At 39.7% G+C, this 20,869-nt stretch overlaps 1 protein-coding gene across 2 annotated transcripts in view; it reads right to left on the bottom strand.

The window, feature by feature from the left end:
* Nucleotides 1–616: 616 nt before the first annotated feature.
* MED14 (mediator complex subunit 14) overlaps nt 617–20,869 on the bottom strand; it is a 36,551-nt gene continuing 16,298 nt past the window's right edge. Inside the window, exons 12-31 of one of the 2 annotated variants that reach the window (XM_010305072.2) lie at nt 20,447–20,525; nt 18,689–18,848; nt 18,097–18,291; nt 17,373–17,507; nt 16,868–16,944; nt 14,773–14,933; nt 14,349–14,495; nt 14,173–14,264; nt 12,840–12,992; nt 12,349–12,618; nt 10,944–11,099; nt 10,275–10,386; nt 9,490–9,621; nt 8,249–8,431; nt 7,341–7,576; nt 6,482–6,661; nt 6,177–6,284; nt 5,618–5,743; nt 4,805–4,994; nt 617–1,261 (exon numbers count right to left, since the gene is read on the bottom strand). In XM_010305072.2, the coding sequence (XP_010303374.2) occupies nt 1,188–1,261; nt 4,805–4,994; nt 5,618–5,743; nt 6,177–6,284; nt 6,482–6,661; nt 7,341–7,576; nt 8,249–8,431; nt 9,490–9,621; nt 10,275–10,386; nt 10,944–11,099; nt 12,349–12,618; nt 12,840–12,992; nt 14,173–14,264; nt 14,349–14,495; nt 14,773–14,933; nt 16,868–16,944; nt 17,373–17,507; nt 18,097–18,291; nt 18,689–18,848; nt 20,447–20,525 (2,966 nt within the window). In that variant the 3' untranslated portion in view covers nt 617–1,187. The remainder of the gene's footprint in view (nt 1,262–4,804; nt 4,995–5,617; nt 5,744–6,176; nt 6,285–6,481; nt 6,662–7,340; nt 7,577–8,248; nt 8,432–9,489; nt 9,622–10,274; nt 10,387–10,943; nt 11,100–12,348; nt 12,619–12,839; nt 12,993–14,172; nt 14,265–14,348; nt 14,496–14,772; nt 14,934–16,867; nt 16,945–17,372; nt 17,508–18,096; nt 18,292–18,688; nt 18,849–20,446; nt 20,526–20,869) is intronic. The other variant, XM_075774056.1, reaches the window with a different exon arrangement.

The raw sequence follows: 20,869 nt of genomic DNA, 5'->3' as shown, positions 1-20,869 counted from the left end.
AGTCAGAAAACCAACTTGAACTCAATAAAAATTTGAGAATACTGATCTATGAGGACAAATGGTTGAATGAGAGAGTAATTCCTGAAGATGGAAATTTTATTCCGTTAGAAGAGCCTTCAGTCATCACTGACAAAGTTATCTATGTACATCCAAATCAAAAAGTTAAATGTGAGGTTGGTTCTTTTTTGGATCAGCGTCTCCAATTTCATGGTATACAGTTCAAGCTTCTACCTTACCTGCCCTTACACTAAGACAAATAAGAGTCTATTGTTATAGAAGTGCCTGTAACTACAAACTCCATGACATGAAAAAAAGGTGCTTTCTTCCACTACACTTTGCTTTTGGGACAGAACAGATGTCACTCCTTACGACTGTAAGAAATGAAGTATTGTTTTAAGTAATTACTGGTTATTTATACAATCAGGAAAATGAACAAACTCTGTTTTCCTATGACCTGGAACAAATCAAACCCACAGAAAAATGTGTTTTGTTTTTAAGTTAGCAGCACGTGTGTGTGCATGGAAACAAGATCACATACAGAGATAGCCAAATAAGTGTGAATACAAGAAATCTAGCCAGTGGAGAGGAATAAAGTTTAAGATGATACGACTTCCGGTTTAAGATTTTTTAATCCAGTTTATTAAATATTGCTTTTTGGGGACATGTTTACAACAAGCCCAAATAAATTGTTTAAGGATTCAAAGCAGTCATATTAAAATACAGCTTCAATATAAAGTTTGTCACAGTTTTACAGTATTCAAAAATGACAGACCTGCCTTAAAAAAAGACTATTACACCAAAACATAAGAAAAAACAGAAAAAACAAACAAGTTTGGCATTTTCATAATCTTTATAGTATAAAACAGAATATTAAATCTATTACCAGCAAGCTGATACTTCGATCTATTACCTAGTCTGAAGTGTCTCCCATTAAAACACACTATACAACAGCACTATACAAAAGTTGTGGTGATACTCATTTTAATGAAAGTGCATCCCTGAAAGTTTGCCAGTTTATTATAGTTAGCTCTTAAAAAAAAAAAAAAAAAAAGGTAAAATTAAAACGTCCTCTTTTAACCGAAGGCTTTACTTTCTTTGGGGGGGGTGGGGGGGGTGTTTTGGGTTTTGTGTGGGGTTTTTTTTTTTTTTGTGGTTTTGTCTCCCTTTCAGCCTTCTTTTAAAAGTGTCTAGGGACGCCCCCCAGGGGGCAGCGTAAGATTAACCATCAAATCACGAACGGCTGCAAATATTGTGCATTCACCTGGAACAGGGAAAAGAGACAGGTTAGCATCGCTCCACCGACAGCACGCCTCCACTCTCACAAACATCCCCCGGCAGCGCGATACAGCCGACTCTGACCACACCGGGCACGGCTACTACCCCGTAACGAGCAGGGGCTGACGGTATAACGGTGACTGCGATCAGTAAATCCCAGCGACCCTCCGAGGACGTCAGGATTTGTAATGATTTTTAAGGGAAGTAGCTCCGGCTTTACCCGCAGGACCGCTCTTGTGGGTCGTGAAATTGCAAGAAGCTCTCAACTATTAATAGCTTTTGGAATGTCAGGTTGAATCTGTACAAGAATGTCGTGCATGGCACTGCAATCCGAATTGTTCTGCATGTTATTAATTAAAAGCACTACATCTTATAAAGAAAAAAACCCACTTTTTCAAGTTCTATTTGTATTGATTAAGAGCAGAAACTAAACATTTCAAAAAACACGAGTCTGAAACAGCTGGAAGATGTTTTCTGTCCTAAGCCTAGTTTTGGAAACACTTTTAATTCCAAGACTGGGCAGAAGTCAGAAATCTGTTTCAACCAAATTGCTCTGGCTCTACCCTTGACAGCTAAACCACAAAATAAAATACAGAGCAAATGGACTTTTGTTTCAAACAGCTGAGCTCTAATACAGAGAGAAAAAAAAACAGACACAGCTGTCTCAAGTTTTGAATACCAGCATTTTTTGACAAAAACATACACACATTCTGAAATAGCTTAAAAAGGTTAAAACCAACAGATCAAAAGGGTTTCATTAGAACAACAAAAGGTGAAGTGTTAGGCAGCTGTGACTTTCATCTACTGCGTCCTGGTAAGAGAATACAGTTAATAGCCACTGTTGTACCCTGGTCACTGCGGGCTGAATTCTTCCTACATATTTCAAGAAACATCAGTTAGAAGACATTGAATTTTGGGTGCTGAAGGAGCAACAGTGTGAGCAAAGAGATAAGAGCAGAGCCTGTTGGGATACATTAAGCCTAACTGCCAAAGTAGGGATTCCCAAGATTATTTTGGGCAAGTCATTATCATATCAAAGCTACAAATCTGGGCTATGTACCATCCCGTGCATCACTGAAAATCAGACACTGAAAAACGCTTAGTTGTGAAGTGCTTTAAGAAATATCACGAGTCCTCTCTAAGGGTCACCTTCAGCATCTGTAGGGACTTTCATTTCCTTACCAGACTGACGTCCACTACACAATGCAGGTTATAGACTTACAGCTCAAGTTTAACCCTATTGTTCTAGGGCGTTGATTCCATCTCAGTTCATAAAATTATTTCCCCAAAATAAAATACTATTCTTCCCCATGGAGGCATAGGTAAAGCAATCTCAAAGACAGTGTACTCACAACGAGTCAACTTTTTACTGTTAAACACAGCAGAATGTGTTTACCCACAGATCTGAAAGGAAAACTCTTCCAAAAGAACTTACTTTTCAGGCACTACCATTTTATTAAGAGGAAAATTAAGCTGAATACAAAATACTTTCTCACAAAGAGAGAAAGATAAAAAAGATACAGCCAAAACAAGGCAACACTGATTACGGGTTACAATGAAACTGCCAGTAATATCATACGTGCATGATGGGAAGCCCTGGTCCTTTCTGACTGCAAACAGTGAAAAACTCACTTATCCAAGCAAATTGCAATTAGTGCAGCAGAAGAGCTAACACACGTAGAAAAATCCTGGGTACAGCACAATAGCATCGGAAGAGAAAGGATATGCATCTGGGATCTCCCACGTACTGCTCTTGTAAAAGAAGTCTCCCAGCTATCTACTCTCATCTGTTGGCTCTCCTATCACCTTTCAATGGCAAAGAAAAGAAGCCATCTTGTTCTCTTTTATCAGATATAATAATGTAAGTTTTGACAGTAAGAACACAGGAAATTGCATTTCAAGTGTCCTTGGGGAAGATCCTACTTTGGCTCGGTGGTGGAAATAAACAATAAATAAATCCATACAGACTCATTCTTTCTTTTAAAAGTCAGAGGAAAGACTACTAGAAATGTGCTGTGCTCAGCTTGCTACATTCTTTGCCTGGATAAGGTGGCCTGCTTGGGGCCACAAGCTCTTCTACATGCATTTTTCCCCCTAGTCTATACTCTGTTCCCTGTACCGCATTCCCAAACTACTTGAAAACTTGCATGACAAAACAAAAATTGTCTATCCTGGTCTATCAAATGATCATCAGAAGACATCTCACCTGGCACACTCAAGGGCAGCTTTGACAATTACTTCCTATGCTGCAGTATTTTGTGGAGGGTTTACCTTAAAACACAACTTAGTGCAATAACAAACAGCAAAACAAGTATCTACTCTTCCCCACACCAGAGGAACTCAGCGGGGAAGCACCTTCCAAAAGAAACACCTGAAGTTTGGTTAACGTATCTCGAAAGAAAAGTGCTATAAAAACAACAGTTCTGTACCACATACAGAACTCTTATGGGTAACCCTGCACGCCCTCAAGGCTACTGTCTCTCCTATTTACCTACACTATATGTTAAACAGAAAATACGTGTTAATTTAAATCTCATCACAATTTTCAGAAATGTATGCATATCCACACCAATTTAAGATAAACATTGCTCATGTTCTAGCAATCGAAATAAACCATCAAGCATAGTTAAAATTTCCGCATAACGACGAGATGAAGAATTACACAGAATAGAAGTAGAATTCAACCTCTGGATTCACAACAATTTCAATCTATTCACTGGGTTATTGGGAAAAGGCTTTGTTCTTCAGCATCTAACTACAGCAGAACTGAAAGTTATTGTTCTTATGAGCCATCTGTGTATTAGTATCCCAAACCACTGCTTACAGACAACATGCTGCCCAAAGAACCTGCTACTGTTGTTCAACATTTCAGATATTTAAAAAAAAAAAGAAAAAGAAAAGAAAAAAAAGAAGCACAACAAACAAGAGGGAAAGCAAAGCACGATCCTCACAGTGCACTACCTACGGGCCAGCAAACATTCAGAACAACCTATTTAGCTCAAACACTTCACAGCACGTTTGGTGGACAGGACTGTATGCGCCTCTGTTAGTGTACACACTGACAGAAGAGTATACAATCACCCCAATTACTTTTTAATCATTCACAGCACGTGGACAAGTTCTGATAACTATTTTCACATCCCTTTATATTCTACCGTTAAGCTCAATAACTTCATAATTAACCATGAAAACTGACACTTGACCATAGCATATTTCTTGTGACTCATTCTGGGCCCATTTGTTAAAAAGTATGCCTCCTACTGTGCAGCAAGAGCTGGGCCCACAAGAGGTGCATTCTATCACCCAGGCAGAACAGCAAAATCCAGCCTGAACCATCAGTGTAACCTTCTGCTGTGTTGCCAGTACTTGCTATTAAGTTGTGTATTGCCTGTCATGTCAGGAGTTTGTAATCACTAAAGAAGTATGATAGAAATCAAGAATTCAGACTTAAGAGAGGTTTAGTTTTACACTGGAGATTTGTCACAGATGTCTGGGTGAAGAGAATATATCTACTGGACATGTACAGTACCTGGTCGTGGTGAATTCAGTTCAGCAAACCTCTTTAGAATATTGCTAACCATCATTGGAGCAGCAACAGAAGAGTTCTGCTGCCTGGGAATGTCAGCCTGTTGCGTTGTGCCTGAAGCCATATCATAAATAATTGGGACAATAATACTAACAGCTTCCTGTGGGACTGTTGTTTTCTGTGTTAGCTGGAGCTGTGGGGAAAAAACCAAAAAGTGCGTTACATTGAATGACCACGTACTTCAGTGCAACTTCCAATACAGTTAAATGCTCTAGGCCTACAGACAGCATGCACTTCCCCCCCGCCCCCCTCAGTTTTCAGACATCAATTCTGTAACAGAGAAGTTATCAATCAGGTGTAGACTACTTTCTTCTCAAAAGCACCCCACAGTGAGCATTGCCTCAGAGACAACTAATATAGATTTGTTCTAAATGCCTCATTCCTGCTATCCCTTCCCAGCACCACTACTGTGTGTATCACTTAATCTAGGTGGTTAGTGCCTCAAAGAAGAACAAAACACCCAGAAGCTGAGCACTGGAAGATACCCACAGCCCAGAGAGAATTGAACTTTGTATATTGTTGACATCTCTCCAAGAACACAAAACATGAAGAGTTGCTGTGCTTTTACAGGAGGGAGAATAGGAATACCAACCGAACTCATTACAAGAGAGATGCACGCAATCTAGGCTTCCAAATGGCAGACCATTTTTAGCTATTATAGTTGTCAGATATAGCATGCTTATGTTTTGCTACTAACCCGTGATGGTTTCAAAGACATGCAGCCCACAAAATTTTAAAACAGATAGCTCTACTTACAAAAAACAACATTTTGGATTTCAGCACAACAGCAGGTGTTCCTGGAGGCGCAATTGGCGGTGCACTGGGAGGAATTGTTAAACAAAACTGCACATTCCATTTCAGCTGACTTGCCTGATCAGGGAACTGTTTCGAAAGAGCAGCACAGAGAAAGAAGAGCAAAGGTCTCACATCAGTGACATACACAGCTATGAATTAGGGAAGCGTGAGAAAGTAGAATGTATCTCTAGCTAAACTTGCAGATGTTGCCAGGTTTAGCATAGGCCAGAATAATTGAGCACAAGGTAAACAAGAATACAATCAGAAAGATTCCAGCCAGCCTATGCATGTGCCTATTGTGCAGTAATGTGCCTGCAGTTTCTCAAAATCATCAGTTTAAAGGAGAAATTTTGGGAGTTTCCAGGAGAGCTTGCAGTAAAACAAGAACTCCTTCATTAACACTAAGTAGTATGTATATAAATTTAGAGTAATTTATGTGTTTAGACATAAAGATACAGCACCTTTTTATAATAAATGTAATAACTGAAGTTGGGTGAACTGAATGCAACAGTTAACTTACCAGCTCAAGTTTCATGATGTGTACGCAGTCCCTGAGGATATGTGTTGGAGCCCCTAGTAATTTTGTGAAGGCTATTAGGGTGTTTGCTTTAAAAGGTGGTCCTGCAACCTGAAGAAAGATATTATTTAGTACTGCCTAGTTAGATAATAGCTATATCATTTAATATGGTAACCAACATGCACCGTTGTTAATTTTATATTTTGCAGCCCTTACGCACCAATGAAAGTCAACAGTACCACACAAAACACCACCAGAGATTAAAAGCAATTCATAAGAATTTAAACACTAATTATTTGAGTACATACCCTTGTTTCAAAGAACTTCTCCAAAACTTGTAACTCCTCCGATTTCCACTGCCCTGTATTTTCAGGTGTTACTTTCAATTGCAAGGTCTGGTTGGTTTTGGGATTGAGAGCAACCCTGCACTTCAGTGCCTCCGTCTTAAACATAATTACACCTGGTTCATTGGAGTTTATTAACTGTAGCTGCACAAAAAGAAGTATCGGATTCAATCAGTCATTTGTTAAATAGCATGAACACACACACACACACACACACTCACTTCCAAGACCATAGTGACTGATCTGCCCTCTTTCCAGAAAGAAACACGTGGTATTTGTATACAAGTAAAATTGCCTTGCAGGATGAAGCTTACGCAAGATTTGGCTTCTTTCTCTGTCACTGAATCAATACCAAAGAAGTGAAGAGGCGCACACTGTCCATCCCAAACCCTAAAGGAACATTCATGACTGAGTAGTTCAGTTATTGTCAACTAGTAACTAGTTTCTTGGCCACTCCTGCCAAATAGTGGCATCCATAGTAACCCTGTGGCTGTTCTAGTTAACTCCCAATGGACAGAAGCCATGGCATCTGAAAATCTCGTCGTAGTCTTGCTATCACATCAGCTATCAACTTTCATATGACCAAACAGGTTTTCCACTTCTGATTTGTGTGGAAAAGAAGTGGAACTAAATGCTTTTTCTAAATTTTGACACTTTACACAGCACGATTCAGCAGCATAGCACAAGTCCAACAGCAAATACTTCTTATGTTTGAAGCATTTCAGTCTGTGCCTGATTTGAAAGACATGGAGTACAGAAGCATGAAAAAGAACAGTTGTGAAGTCACACTCACAGGTCAATATTAAAACAACCTAAACCATACCGTTTCCTGTTGTATGATCCTCTGAAGATGCCTCCTCATAATAACTGATCCAAGGAATCGCTCAAGAGGGGAGCAAAGATAGCTGCCAGCTAGTCCTGGCACAAGCCCAGGGGTAGGAGAGGGCAACAGCAAAATATTCAAGGCACTGTGGGTGAGGATTGTAGGTATGGATGCAGCCCAAGAGCGTTGAGGTAGTTTACGAGGTGGAGGCATGCTAGTCGGCATTGCTTGGGAACCTATTGATATGGAAAAAGCACTTGTAGTAAGGAAGGATTTAAGCTGAAATGTGTTCACTTTATTTGTTGTCACTATAGAAGCAATGAGTTCTCTGGGCCAAAGCTTAATCCTTCTTACTGAAGAATTTGGCTGCCTAGCAATAGGCAACAGATAGACAAAGTCAAAGAATTAGTGTTTCGACCCTCCACCCATGCAAAGAGTCTCACTAACATTAAAATCCTACTCCCTTTTCCTCTTTCTGCAGCATGCCAGCAGATAGCAGGTTTGTACAACAAACTCAACGAGATGTAAAGATGGCAAAATCAGTTGTGCAAGAGCAGCATTACAACTCTATGATGTGAAAAGTTAGTATTTGGGTAGGCAAATATGCCTATCATTGCTTTAATTCCAAAGAATTTTCTCAGTCACGGAACTCAATAGTTTGAGACTAATTTCTGCAGTGCAACAAGAGGTACTGATCCTGCTGAAGTTTATGCTGTATGATTTCACTTGTTTTCCAATTTCTTGTTGCAGATTTGAACTAGGACGGAATAAAGGCTTCATTTCCTTATATATTTTACTGCACAAGGGCAGTAAGGGCTGTTAGGCTGACACGCAACTACCAAAAAGAACAGAACTAGAAACGTTAAACATGAGTGTTCCACAGTCATAGCACTGATAAAGAAGCCTACTTGTTCCAGCTCGTGGGGAATGAGAGGCATCTGGGACAGGTGAATGAAGGGAAGGGTTGGCTGGTGACATTCCAGGCATCCGTGCCGCTGGTGATGGACCAGAGACCTGGGGAGATCCTGGCCAGTTCCCTGCACGCTGACTGGGTGACATCATGGTGTATGGTGAGCTTGGGTCTATGGTACCTACAGATGTTACAAGACCGTTATTATTTTTTAAAAAAATAAGTACGAGGTTTTCTAATCTAGAAATCTAAAAAAGCAAAATCTGTAAAGCATGAAAGTGTCTGCAAGCTTTTAGACTACATTTTACAACCATATAAAAAACATAACGGGGAAAAATAAAATCAAGACACAGATTCAAGGGTTTTCTGGTTGTATTTTTTAAAAAGTAAAATCAAATTGAACGTTAAGGCAAATTGCCACGTTCAACATGTAATGGGGTCTAAACTAAAAAGAACACCTGCCTACAGACTTGGACTTCTACTGCTCCTTAGTAAATGAAAGCCTCAGCTAGACTGTTCCTTATCTATTCTGTATCTTGCAGTTATCTCTGCAAAAGTATCTTTGGTTTTGTACTCCGTTATAAAGACTGATCAGAATGAGCTTCTTAAACTGTCTGTTGTACATCTATCTCACTTTGTTCATCTTGACAGTTAAATTGGCGTGCTAAAGTTACAATCTGAACTGTTATTTTATTGCAATCTATGGAATGGTTTCCAATGCACTGCGATTACAACAAACAACTGTTTTGGCAGCTTTCCAAAAAACTTAATAAAGGAAACAACCAAAAGGCATGTTGCTCGCATAGAGGTGTGTCAAACCTGCAAGACTTTGTCAATGTTTTCAAATTGCAAGTATTTGAATTTCTAATCTGTTTCAGTTATTTTTTCCAGGAAACGTAAGCAGTGAAAACACATTAACTAATCTAACAAGAGACAATGCTCATTAAAAGCTGCAGCCATTGTTCTGCTACAAGACCACACAGAATTTCCCCACATTAGTAAGCAGGAAAGAGTGACTGATAGTAAATTTTTAAAACGTTAGGAACACCTCAATGTGCCATGCAGCTACTTTTGACTACTGTTAAGAGTTACACCCACATGTATGAAAACAGCTACTTAAGCCAATTACAAACCACAAATTTTTCTCAATTAACTTAGGTCTGCTTGGGAAGACTTAATTTCAAGTAGGAAATGTGCTCTCCCTGTCACTATATACACACCTGCCAGTAAAGAACTCACCATGTGGGCTGGCAAAGTTAGCTGTTTGTCCCATTGTGATTCCAAGAGAGGAAGGTGAAGGAGTTGGACCAAAGGATGCTGGTGATGGTGCTCTTAAAGCTCCGCTAGGTGAGCTTGCAGCATGCAAGTTTCCTAATCAAAGACATCAGGTCACTCAACATAAACATTTCCCATTTTTCTGTTATTTTTTTTTTTTCCTATCAGCTGCTACAGCTATCTCCTCTTCAGGGAAACAGCAAACAAGATTCATGAGAATTTGGTTTTGAACTCGAAGGCTTTATTTTGTACATGCATGAGTGTTATATTTTCCAGATTGATTCACCACACAAACGAAACTTTCCAAGATATTTGGCTTGAAGAATGGTATTTCCCCCCCTGCCCAGCCCTTCCCCCAATTTAAATATTTTCAGCTGTTGTGCTATAACAGCTGGGAGCAGAAAGCAGAGCTTTGGTGATGAAAAGCTTTTCTGAAGAAGCAGATACTTAAAATTAACAGGTTTTGATCTGAACAAGTTGTAAGTCGTAAGAATGAAACAGTCCAAATATGACAGAGCTAAAGACGACAGTTTCATGGAATTTTTTTTTTTTTTTTAAGCTTCAAAATGTACTTTCCAAAACATGCATGGCAGGACTTTGCCTTGCTATTTTCCCACAATATAAGGTGCTTTCTCTTGGCTAACTTGGAGCTAAACACAGCTCAAATAATAGAAAAAAGCATGCACACACAGAAAGCTGTGTGTATATTTCCTGCACATCATTAGCACACAAACTCTCGGCCATCTTACCTGGTGACTGTGTGTGCATCATAGATGGAGATGGCGTTACTGTGTTGTGATAGGAGGTGGGTGGTGAAGTAAGAGGATATGCTCCCGATGCTCCGGCCTGTTTTGCAAATGGCTGAAATTGTCAACACAGGAGAATGAAAATTTTTATCATTTTGTTCTAAATCTAAAGTTAAGTATGTGCAGGAGAATACTAGTGAGAGTTTGGTCCCCACCTATGAAATCCTATAGGTCTGTCAACATAGTTGTTTGATTCTCTATATCGCCTTGTTCGGTGCTATTTTTTTCAGTGACTTTTTGCAGTTTCTCAAGACAGAATACCTCTGCACCTCATTCCTTTTTATCTGCCACCCTGTAATGGCGAAGCCTCCTGACTCTCCCCTCCCATCTTTTATCTTAAACAGTCATTTTCCCTCCCTCAGTCCTTTGCTTCTAAGGCAGCAAGTCTCATGCAACCTTCCAAAGCTGCTGTTCGTATGCTACAGGCTGTTTACACGGGAATGAGAAATGGCAAAATAAATTAATATGTTTTGCCCCAAGGGGAATTCCACAGCAGAACAGTTTTACAGTCTCCCTTTCCATTTTTTACTGCTAATCCTTTTAGAAAGTAAGTTCTTAGAAATCTACAGTTGTGAAAGACAATAAACATTTCTTATTTTGCCTGGAGGGTACCTGTTGTTGTGGTTGCTGCAGTGGCTGCTGGGGTTGAAGCTGTGATATCAAAGAATCCATCATGTCTCCTCCAATAGGAGAAGGTGGATTATCGTCTTCATTGACAGATCGTCTTCGTGCATCCTGATTGCTGTCAACAAACATGTTCAGGAATGTCTGTGGAAAAATCAATTCTGTTACTAATTTCCCCATTTAAATTTTATTACATAAATGAGCACAGTAGTTGCTGAGCTTTAAAACTATCAGGTAGAGCACATAAGAAAAAGACAGGCCTCTAGTAAGCATTCATTATATAAAGCATGAACAGTTTGCAAAATATATCAATTCATAAACAGAGCTTCTCAGTGGATATTTAAGCTCAATTCCCTTTTTCTTTTAAAAAAGGGGTCTTGCATCACCACCAAACAAGAAACCTTGCCTCATTAACATGAAATCTCTTTAGTCAATTGAAATACCAACATTTTTCTTTTGTCCTTAAAAATAAGGAAAAGCCTACACCTGGAAATCAGTATCCAGAACCTACTGGGCTGTTGTGTCACACCTACAACTGCCCTGTTTGGGTAAGAATGCCCAGGTCACCTCCTCCATAGCATCCTCTTGTACCCAGAGGAATTTGCCAACCCTCTTGAATTACTTCCTCCTCTACCTTCCCAATTTTGTTCTCTTATACTTTCCACTGGTATCTACAATCCCCTCCCTCATCCCATTAGCCTTCCACTTGGAATTTGTGAATGCGGTATACATTTAGGATCAGCTAAATGCAGTACCAGACAATCAGTGTTCAACTGCAACTGTCAGAAGAAAAAATTAGTAAACTATCCTGTATCACAATGGGTCCCACTTTCCAATATTTCAGTATAACTAGCACTGGTACAAGCTGCCCTCTGCTAAGGTATTCTGTCAGTGTGCACAGATATATTTTTCAGGAAGAGTGAGCCGGTGCTGTATTCAGGAGCAAAGCCACAGGCTCCTGCCACACACTGATGGAAACTATTTTAAAATTTCCATCTAGAATCATCTGACACTGAGCATTTCCTCATCTGCAACGTATGAACACTGTCCTGCCACACAATGTAGTTTGTGAGAAGCAGTTGTTAATCTTGGAGAATACATCTAGCCTAGTCACAAAGCTTCAGCAAGTTTTAACAAAAGGATGCCTGAAGTAGCCTCTACGTTATTTTATTACATAGATACGGAAAAAACCCTGACACTTGATGCTCGTTTTCTTAAAGGAAATGTTTCCATTCAAACTAATTAACAAATCTACTGATAAATCAGAAAATCCCTTCAGTGCTCAGAATTTTGGAAGGACTGCAGCTCTTCACAAAGCTCTTCACACCAGATCCATACTTCAAGTTAAAAGCTCACTTATTTACAACACGCCAGAAAACACAGAAATGGTCACCTTTAATCCAGGCGCAGGGTAAAAACCTTCAACTATTTTGCTGTTGTCAAAGAGACTGTACGCCCCATCACGTATCGCTACAACGCCACGACTCCGGCAGTAGATGTCAATGCAGTACATATTCCTAAAAGCCAGCCTGATATGCGTGGGTGACTGTGGCAGAATTGAGAAACACTGATAGGCAGTGTTGGTGCGTTGAGTCAGACCCAGCATGGGCACAGTTGGAAGCTTGTTGATGGCATTTAATGGAGCCTGAGTGTCAAACAAAACCTGAGAGAGAACAGATATTGAGAGATTAGGTAGCTTACCTTTACTTAAAGGGTCAGGGAAAATGGGGCATAGGGGCAATACAATCTTCCCCAAGCCACCTTCTGCCAACGAGATCCATAAACAATCATAACACACGTGTAAATTTTGAAGAGAACAGTTTAATCAGGATTCAACTCTTAATTATCTTGCACTTTTCTTGAGAGAAGTTTTTAAAACATTACCTGTAACAACTGCACCACATTTGGTGTTTTATTAAACATTTCCTGGAGCTGGTGCAGAATTGTGTTGTGACAGTTACTGCAACCTGAGTTTGGGCCAACAGTCCCCAGTGAAATGTGGAACTTCTGGAGTATGGAGTTCCACTGAATGCTGATCTGCAATGTCAAGAACATAAAATGATCTTGGAAACTAGAACAACTATGAGGTAATAACAAGAAACCTGGTCTGCTTTAATTTTTTTCTCCATTTTTCATGAAACCTCAAGATTCCTAACTCACCTTCCTCAAAAGTTGCTGAGGTTGTGGGGAAGGAAGAAAAAAAAAAAAAAGGCAAAAAAAAAAAAAGCACTGTTAGGTTCAACATCCATTTAGCTAGCTGGACTGTTGGCAACTACAAAACTGGGGAATTATTGTAGCAAGTCAACCAAAAAGAAAAAATGCCTTTTCTGCCAAAGGTGAGATAGAGAAAATTAAGCTTCAAAGATTCATGCTGCAGAGAACTGAATAATGAGTTGCTGGAGATGCACTGGTTTTCTCAGTCATATCACACAAACGAGAACTAGACATGCTAATGTGTAAGGAAGTGACATGCAAAATCCACACTGCTACTCTTGCTACTTATTAACTGTCCCAATAAAACACACATAGAAATACTCTTAAAAATTCAGTTTAGAACATGAATACATAAAACCTTCCAGGAAGCAAATTTCAAGTGCATTAGCTACTTTGCAACAGTTGCATACAAAAATATATTCTTAGTCTGTAATAAACGTGCACTTTCTCCTCTACCTTGCATTTAAAGCATGTGAGCAAGTACTCAGTTATCAAAGTAATTAATAAGCTGTGAATTCAAATACTACAGAGTAAGCTAGACTTCTGAACAAGGAAACAGCACTGCTGCAAAATAATTAAGGACGGCCTCATTTAAAAGCACAGTGCTGCACTTAAAACATTCTAAGAGTCCTTTCCTCTGAGGCAGAAACAGGCACTCAGCTTACGTATATCCATATATCCCAGTACAGCAGTGACCAGTAGCAACACTTCACACAAGTCTGTCAGAAAAAGGCTGCCACACCTGCTTTCATCACTCAGGAGCACACAACTGTCCTTCCCACAATTTAGAGCATCTTACACAAATTCTCAGAATTTCTGAACATCTAGTAACCTAGCAAATTAGCAATCTGGCACCCTCTAGTTCTGTCTTTTCTATATCCATCAGTATTAATTCCATAATAATGTAATACAAGGAAATATTTTGTAGCACAATTCTGAGAACTCTAAGCCTACCCATTCTGATTTCAAACATACATTTTAAGTGCACTAAGGAGTTACTTACTGAGCTCCCCTTGGTAGTTCCATAACAAAGGATAAGTTTTCGGTAATTGTAGATACGAACTTCTGAAAAAACGTTTAAGTGGTTGGGTATGTCTTTGAAGAAAGGAGGGAAAAGAGAGTGAGAAAACCATAGTAATCTGTAAACACATCATTTTAACAAGGAGGCGATTTCTGTACCTGGTAAGGATCGTGCAAACTCCAGGACACATTCATACAGCCGAGCGATACTGTTCCAGTCATTAAGGAACATCTCAACAACTTTGCGACCTCCAACTGGTTCAGATAGCTGGTTTTCATACGTCAGGTAAACATGACGGGTTGGTCCTGCAGTGTTAGGAGATGGTAAATACTGATTAAACTGATGGTTCCTAAACTGTGGTTTACAGACTGTGACTGAAGTGCAGCAAGTGACTAGGAAGCATATTTAAAATAATTTAAATGCATCAACTCAGTAGTCAAAGTTTTGATTCAGGTACACTGTAGTTCATTAGAAATCTTAAGAGCACACAGTTGTCCAGTAACACCAAAACATTAGAACTACTGGAACAGACAATGTAAACCACAAAAAAAAAAAGTGCCAGTTTTCCTAAATAAAACTTACCTTGCTCCCTGGATGAAGTGCTATTAAGTGGACAGTTCGCAAACACCAGCTCAGCCACCCACGTACGATTATTTCTACCTTGTAATCGGAAAGTGCAATCAAGAAGAGATCGGTCCAGAGCCTTCTGCGTTTCCTCATTCACACCTTTACATGGAGGAATTCTATTCATGATAAAAAAAATTTTAAAATCTCAAGTTATACACAGTACAGTTCCAAAACTAAAAATACTACCTTCTAATATTTCCTGAAGGACTTCCAAATCTAGACATGAAAGAATGAACAAATCAAGAGCAAAGGCAGCTGGACTGCACAGTGAGATATCCTATTCCTCTTCAAGGACTGTAGTAAGTGCGTTACAAAAGCACTCTGAGTAAAGGCCAATTTTTATATGGATTCAACACCCGCAAATTACAGGCTGTTAAGGGATCTGATGAATTGTCCTGATCTCCTGGTGAAGTAAAAGCACACCAATACAAAGCTTTTATACAGAGAAACAAGCCAAAAAAAGATGAAAACAAGTTCTGTGGCAACCTGAATTCATGAATCAGTTTGCCTTCTACAACAAGCTCACTCTAACTGCAATGAATCACCTGACAGTTATCTTAGTACCCACTAGTTCATTCATATCCTGATGTGCGAATTAAGCTCAGGGGACAGACTAAATAAAGCTTAAGTAAAAACATGCCACGCTTTTTCAACACCCTTGAGAGTCTATCCTGAAATTTCACGTACCACCCTTAACTTCAGCTCACAAGGTCTCAGTACTTCTCTGCTCATATGCAAAGTTAAAAAGGTAGGGCCTGATGCATTTAGAGATTGATGCCTTTATATCACTATATGTTTCTGCAGCATAAAAGAAGTTAAGAAGGTTTTACTCTAGAAAGTGTCTTTGGGGTTTGTTTTTTTTATGTTTTAAACTGATATAATCTGGTTTACCTCATAATGCAATCCAACATATAACTGGCTAGGCTTGAAGTAAGCTTCTAAAAGTGTGCAAAACTGGCTGGACTGCCAGGGAGAAAGCACTGCGGTCAACAGTTGCAGGTTCAATTAGTGGTTGGTTGTGGCTGGCATTCCTCAGGGTTAACACAGAGGCCAATACTATTTAACAAATTCAACAACCTACATGATGCAAAGGAATAGCAAGTTTGCAGATGACACCAAACAGAAGGGAGCACTTAATGTGCTGGAGGACAGGGCTGCCATTCAGAGACCTCAGATGGCTGGAGGAAAGAGTTAACAGGAATCTCATAAAGTTCAACAAAAACAAATGCAAAGTCCTGCGCTTGGACCTAAATAACCTCAAGCAACAGCAGAGAGTGGGGACTGACTGGCAGAAAAAGAACTTGGGGACCTGGGAGACAGACTAAGCAGGAGACAGCAGTGTGCCCTTGGAGCAATGACAGACTGCTGCATCCTGGGCTGTATTAGCCAGGCAATCAAGTGACTACTCCCTTCTAGTCAGCATTTGAGATCGCTGTGCCCAGGGAGGGCACAAAAACCCTTGGAGATTGGAAAATGCAGCTGATCAAGCCCTGCTTTGAGCAGACGGTTGGACCAGATGACCTCCACAGGTCCCTTCCACTCTTAAATTACTGTACAATTCTCAGATGTTTTCTCTACAAGATTTTTACCATGCAATTGTCTTTTCTAGGATTCATTGCATTTTCCTCTGCATTATCACATACTGCTAATTGTCAAATAACATATGGAGTATGTAGGCCCCTGACCTAATCTAAAATCGCAATTAGATGTTCATGAATCATCACCATATCTTCCTTAGCACTGCCTGGATTTTAGGACTGGAGACTGTCAGACTGTTTTCAGAGGTCCCCAGTTTAAGCTAATGATGGAAACAAGTTATAGTTGGCTTTGTGTCTACTCTTATTTTCCTCTTTATCCAGCACTGCTTCACATGAGAGTGCAAGACACGCAATAATTAAAAAACCAAACCAAACAAAACCCACAAACAAAAACCCCAAACCGAAAAATCCTCCTGTCCCAATATTTGTAGTGTTACTCTCCAAACAATCCTTTTTTTTCTCTCAAGCACATGTACAGTAACGAAACGAAACACAGGCACATATCCTCTTACTTTAATAAACGTATTGCATGGCTGAAGCCATCTCCTTCTACTTGTACTCCCTGGTGAGGAATGTCCATATTAGATAACTAGGAATGAACAAGAAAAATGTTATCCCAAGCAAAAAGTCAAGCAATATGACTGTAACTTTTTCAAGGATTTTTTTTTTCCCTAAGGGTGACAGATGTTTCACATCCTCAAGTACTGAAAAGCCAAAAAACAGTCTGTGCAAATCTGGTATAAAGTTGTCTCCCATCCCCTCCCACAAGTGTGACTTTCAACCTCCCATTTTCCCTTTTCCCTCAACTTGTCAAGCTTTTTGCAGTGCTTGGTATTAGAGAACCAGCTCTACAAAGACTACAGCAACCCAGTGTAGAACATCAGTCACCCAGGCTCAGCTGGCAGGGAAACTCCATAGTGAACACATGACCACAAGTTTACTGAATAGTCACATCTAGACATGAGAATCAGAAGTAGTAGAGGGGAAGAAGGAAACAAAATACTTTTAAATACATACCTCCATACGAAGCCCTATAAATGGCATATTTGTATCACACATGGCTACAATATGAGCTAGCACTTTATTGAAGGCACACATTTCTCCCGACCGTTTTGGTTTCTTAGGTTCTATGGAACATGGATCACCAGAAAACTAGAATCAAAACAAAGACAAATGTACTTGCACATTTGGAGCAAACATTTTGAAAAGATGTCAGAGAATAATCTCATTCATCCAAGTTTCACATGAATCACAGCCTGAGCAGAAACTCCTGAAAGGATGTGGCCCGCTTCAGGACTGAAGCAATTCAGTTAAAGTAATTTTATAATCGCCTCCTTCCTTACAATAGTATTTATATATCACTAAGCCATGTCAGCCTGACCCCCAAAAAGTAACTCTTACCAGCCCCCGTAAGTCTTTCAAAGACTACGCCTACAAAGTACAAAGCACATCATGCAGATACCAGAGCTCTGCGTACACAAGCTACTCTAGCTACCTCAGCACAGCGCTCTGCCTTGGCTCTTTACAACAGTTGAGAAGGCCTGGCATGAATTAAATGACAACTGTTGGAAAATAGTTTCCCAACATCTCCCTAGGGAAGCAGTTCGGAGAACCAAGCCGCAATACAAGCAAGCTGTCAGCCATACAAATTTTTGAAACACTGCTAAAGCTGATATTGCTGCTCAGAACATGTTTAGCTTTCACACTCTATAACTAACCCGATGGCTTTTGAAGCACATACCTTGCGCTTGACACCACTTTTCATTTGTTTCCCACTTTTTGTGTCTAGTACCAACTCTTCAATGTTTGGTTTGAACTGCTGTAGTAAAAGTGCAGTAGCAGGGCTGTCATCTCCTTCAGCGTAGCTCACAGAGAGAAAATGGTACTTGTACTCCAGTTCTGTAGGATTGCCAGGAACATCAAACATCTCTACAACCTATATTTAAACAAAACAACAAATTGAGAAGACCCTCAAGCTAAGAATATGTCTACATCAGTTCCTATCCTCTCCCCCTCAAAGACAAGACATAAGTCTTTCTAAAGATACTAATACTGTGGCTAGGAAAGGGATCCAAGAAGAGAAGGAAGATTAAACTTTCAGGAAACATAAAGAGCATGGGAAGGTTGCCAAGTAATAAACCTTTATGTCCCCTCCTCTCTATAAGCCTGACTGCTTAATAAACCCACTGAATGAGAGAAGGGAGGGAGAGGGGAGAGTCGAAGATTACATTAATCACTTGGTTCCTAATGTTAGAGTTAACAATACAACAGACAAACTGTCTGGTATATCCATGACTGGGAGCAAAAGACAGAAGCATTTTTCAGTTACTTACAATGTAGTACTGTGGAAGACGAGTGAGTTTGATAAACAGTTTGTGTTTGGAAAGGTTTCCCACTGGATGGCTAGCATAATTTGCCAGTTGTAGAGTTTCACTGCTCACTGTAGGCAGATGTTTTATAGACTGTTTGCAACGTTGCTGTCCAAGCCAGAACCTTGCATTGAAATAAAGGTATTAGTACCCTGAGACTGTTTTGCATTATTCTAGTGTACTGCTGTTTAGAGCATTACCGTCAAATTAAGAGTCAGTCGTATTCTAAGTCAACACCTATCACTGCTGCATAAGTTATATACAGAAAATCACACAGAAAGTTTCATGAGTTTATATTTTCTTATTACTATCTTTACATATTGACTTCAGCTTGAGTAACAGACAGCTGCTAATTTAAGAAGAAAAGCCCTAAAATTATTCGCTGAAGGAATACATAAATAAATTTTTGTACACCACCATATGAAATTACAATATAAAAAAGAAGGGACAAATAAAAAAAACCCATGCAGATTACGGTTATTTTACATTTTGGACTCTTTGAATATTTTTGGTATAGAAAAGAAAATCTTTGCTCCCATATGCTGGTAAGCAATAAAGTAAAAAAAGTCACCAAAGCTGGACGTCACTCTGGATTATGTCATAAACAAACTCATTCACCTGAATAAGTTTGGACATGAAGAACCACATGCAAGACACCAAATTTATTCTAACATTTCTTTGTCCTACTCCAGTGGATTTTGGCAATAGTAACAAGGCCAGAAAGCCTAGCTAGGCTCAAAAGGGGCTCAGAAACGTGTGGCTTGGTTTTTCAGCCAAACTTCCGCTGAAAACAGAGGTGGAAAGTGTGGGTGCTCAGCATCTCTCCAGCACAACACACCACATTTATTCTTGTGGATACACGTTGGATATAGCTGTCCAAAAAAGACATTTTGTGGGACTGCCTAGCTTCCTCAAAAACTGCAGCACTACCCAAGCCATTATCTCGAGTACATTATTTATAACAAAGGGAGGTTGATTAGTTTCTCCAGGGTGCCAGTGCTTCATGCGTCATCATGCTTCTTTTAGAAGCAAAATTCCTCAAATCAAGGTTTCACCCTGTAATTAGCTCAGAGTACTGGGAATTTCCAAAACGACAGAGCAGGTGGAACTTAGTTTTCATGCAAATGCAAAATGTATTTGTATTATTTGCTACAACCTCTTATGGGAGCCAAATGTATCTTGTGCTTAAATCTCAGGGCTTTATGGAAGGAAGATTAGAGGTTTAAACTAGCAAGGGCTGAAGTGTTAGAAGATAAACAGATATTATTTAAATCATCCTAGGCCACTTCCTGGTTTTTCCTCTGTATTGTGAGAAAGGAGATTGTTCTTGCTGAGAAGCAAGCAGAGTTCAGCTGTAGAAACAGAGTGGAATAAAGGAGATAGAAAATGAACATGAACACGAACACGAAATGAGGTCCTCAGGAAGCAAGTGGTCTGCTACCAACTTAAAACGAAAAGACTTCATGCAGAGTGTGTGCACAGCAATGCATGAGGCTATGTGTAAGGAGGCAGACTAAAGGAGGACTATGGAATCAACTCCAAGCCAAAGCAGAATTTCCTCCACCCATTTAGAGGAGATGGTATATATCAAGGCTGCTTAGAACAGCGACCAAGTATACCCCCTACTGTGGTAAAACACAGAGCCATGCAAGCGTCATCATCCAAAATACAAATAGAGTGATTCATTCTATGCAAACTAAGTGAATCATTCAAGTTACTTACTTGAGCTGCTGGAGCCAAGGAATGATACGCTTCATATCATCATTAACAGACTTCTCTATGTCATCGAGTGTCAGTTGATCTGCAAGAACATTAGGTGAGTGAATGGTCTTAACATCTGCTCTTCAAATAAAATGTTGAACTTTCTTAATGAAAGTGTCTCATCTAATTTAACAAACAATTAATCATAGAATCATAGAACAGCCCAAGTTGGAAGGGACTTTGAAAGATCATCTGGTCCAACCTTTCATTGGAAAGGGAGCCTAGGGGAGATTATCTAACACCCTGTCCAATTGGCATCTTGAAAACCTCCAGTGATGGTGACTCCACCACATCCCCTGGGGAGGTTGTTCTAGTGAATGATTGTTTTCACTGTAAAAAATTTCTTTCTTATATTAAGAGGAAACCTCTCCTGGCACAACTTGT

The sequence above is a fragment of the Balearica regulorum genome, chromosome 1 (assembly GCF_011004875.1).
Source record: "Balearica regulorum gibbericeps isolate bBalReg1 chromosome 1, bBalReg1.pri, whole genome shotgun sequence".
Taxonomy (NCBI): domain Eukaryota; kingdom Metazoa; phylum Chordata; class Aves; order Gruiformes; family Gruidae; genus Balearica; species Balearica regulorum.
Note: the sequence above shows the minus strand (reverse complement) of the source record. Positions and strands in the feature narration are given on the sequence as shown.